The sequence below is a fragment of the Arachis duranensis genome, chromosome 2 (assembly GCF_000817695.3).
Source record: "Arachis duranensis cultivar V14167 chromosome 2, aradu.V14167.gnm2.J7QH, whole genome shotgun sequence".
Taxonomy (NCBI): domain Eukaryota; kingdom Viridiplantae; phylum Streptophyta; class Magnoliopsida; order Fabales; family Fabaceae; genus Arachis; species Arachis duranensis.
Genome location: NC_029773.3, coordinates 13,875,546 through 13,877,935, shown reverse-complemented (window position 1 = coordinate 13,877,935; position 2,390 = coordinate 13,875,546). Strand labels below are relative to the sequence as shown.

Sequence of the window (2,390 nt, the reverse complement as noted above, 5' to 3'; positions counted from 1 at the left end):
TCCATTATATAATAGTAGAAGACTAGAAGTAGATGATAAATCTTGCAAAGATGTAGAGCACAAAGTATGTGCCAAATTACAGGATAAAATGAAAATATATGTAACAATGTAAAGATGCATTTTTTTGGTAGACAGTCAATAATATATATAAAAATTAAACATAAAAGATAAAACCAAAAACTACCATGATTACTTCTCAACAAAGAATGCACATTAGACCAAAAAAGTACACTGGCCAACAAAGTAATACATATCAGGGGAACGTAGGTGATGAAGAAGGAAAATGGTTATTAAAAGTAAAGAACCATATATATATAGTCATCAAATTAAAGAATGAAATAGACAATTACATATGTTTCCAAATCACAGAACAAATAGCACCTGTTATCTATACAAAATGACAAACACAAAATCAAATAAAAAGAGCAACTCATATAGGAAAGAACCTAATTTTGGGCCGGGTAATTCGAATACCAACTTGAAGGCACGGCTTTATTATTCGTCCTAATTGTGCCAAACAACACGACTATACCTTATTTCCAACCTCATCTTCTTGTTCATGTTCACCTGATATTTCTTCTAAAGATTTTCCCTTTGGCTCAGGCACCAAGAATGTAAACAAGAACCCTAAAATATTAACCACTCCTAATACCAACAAAGAATTCTTGACACCGATGCCGGGAGGATAACCTGCATCTGTCTTGGTCTTGTCCGGACTCTGCGCCAAATATAGGAATCCAAAAGCACCAATCATAGCACCAAGCTTGCCGGAAGCCGACGAAATCCCATGACATGTAGAGCGGAATCTTGCAGGGAAGATCTCTGCAGGGACGACGAAAGTGGTTGAGTTAGGCCCAAAGTTTGCGAAGAAGAATGTTAACGAATACAACACGACGAATCCAATGCGATTCTCTTTCTGAGTCCAGTGCTCATAAGGAATTGCGAGGGCGAACATGAACACTGTCATGAAGAATATCAATGAATGCTACTGTAAACCAGTATCCAGGAACTGTACTGCAGACAGCTATAAGCGTTTGAGCTCTCGCGATCTTGTAAACTTCTTCCAACGCATTCATGGTTTCCGCAGGAGGAATCCAACCGACTGCGCTGAAGATATCTTTCTGGAAGAGATTCTGACTGTAAAATGCAACATCAAGCAAGAACCATGTACTCGCTGTTCCAAGCAAATGTAAACCGTGACGCGCCGCGAATTGCTTAGAGAACAAGCCAAAATCCTTAGTTCTATCCTCCTCTTTCTTTAATTCCTCTGCTTGGAGTTCTACTTGCATAACTTTAGACATATCTTTTGTAGCCTGTTCCATGTTCTTCGCAACCAACGCCGTGTAACGCGCGGTTTCCGGCATCTTCGTCCTCCAATAGTATGTCAGTGCAGCGGGAAGAGCCCCCACCATAAGAATTATTCTCCACGCAAAATCTGCTTCTGGAACAGTTGAGCCTACCGGATCAACCTTATATGGCGGAGAATTGAATTTCACCTTGAATATCGATGAGATAACGATTGCAAATATGCCTCCGGCCAAGATACCAAATCCCTGCATCGCGAAGACGGCGGCTATAAATGCGCCGCGAGTTTTCTTATTTGCGTACTCCGACATAATGGTGGCAGAAAGCGGATAATCTCCTCCGATCCCGAATCCGAGCCAGAACCGGAAAAAGCAGAGCGTCGCCAGAACCGACTTCGGTTCCCGGCCGAACGAGAGGCCGGAGGCGACGGAGCAAACCACCATAAGCATCAGAGTCATGCCGTAGACTTTCTTTCTGCCGAGCTTGTCACCTAACCAGCCAAAGAAGAGCTGGCCAGAGAGTGTTCCGATGAAGGCTACGCCGTTAACTGCGGCGGAGACATTGGGCGGCAAAGTTCCCGGCTTTGGTGCGCCGTCAACGTGATAGTATATGCGGCCGAGTAGTTTCGTTACGAGGGAAATACAAAACAAATCATAGGCATCTGTGAAAAATCCCATTCCTGCAACAATGATTGCTGTGAAATGATACCATTGTGTTTTCGCCACATCAAGTGCATTCAACACTTGAAGTTGATCCTTCGCCATGTATAATTATCTCTGAAGCTTTATTTAATCCTAGATAAAATACACCTACAACTGTTAAAAAAGGAAAGAATGTCAATAGTTAATACAAGTATTAGTCTTATCAAAAAGACTTATTAAAAGCTATTATATTGTACTGTATACTTCTACCGTAGAGTCTATAGTGACTATCATTATGATAGTTCTAGTGCAGATTATATAATTTTGACAATATTTAAAAAGCACACATTTTGTTTATATTTTTATAATATTTGTTATTTTTATTTTTAAATACTAAAAAAATATTTTTTTTTAATTTTAACAATTTTTAAATATTGTCAAATT

General features: G+C 39.6%; 1 protein-coding gene across 1 annotated transcript in view; it reads right to left on the bottom strand.

Moving 5' to 3' along the window:
• Window positions 1-440: 440 nt before the first annotated feature.
• Window positions 441-2,390, bottom strand: part of LOC107473656 (inorganic phosphate transporter 1-4) — a 2,772-nt gene continuing 822 nt past the window's right edge. The window contains 2 exon segments of the mRNA XM_052257383.1: window positions 441-968; window positions 970-2,120. Of these exon segments, the coding sequence (XP_052113343.1) occupies window positions 527-968; window positions 970-2,069 (1,542 nt within the window). The 5' untranslated portion in view covers window positions 2,070-2,120 and the 3' untranslated portion in view covers window positions 441-526.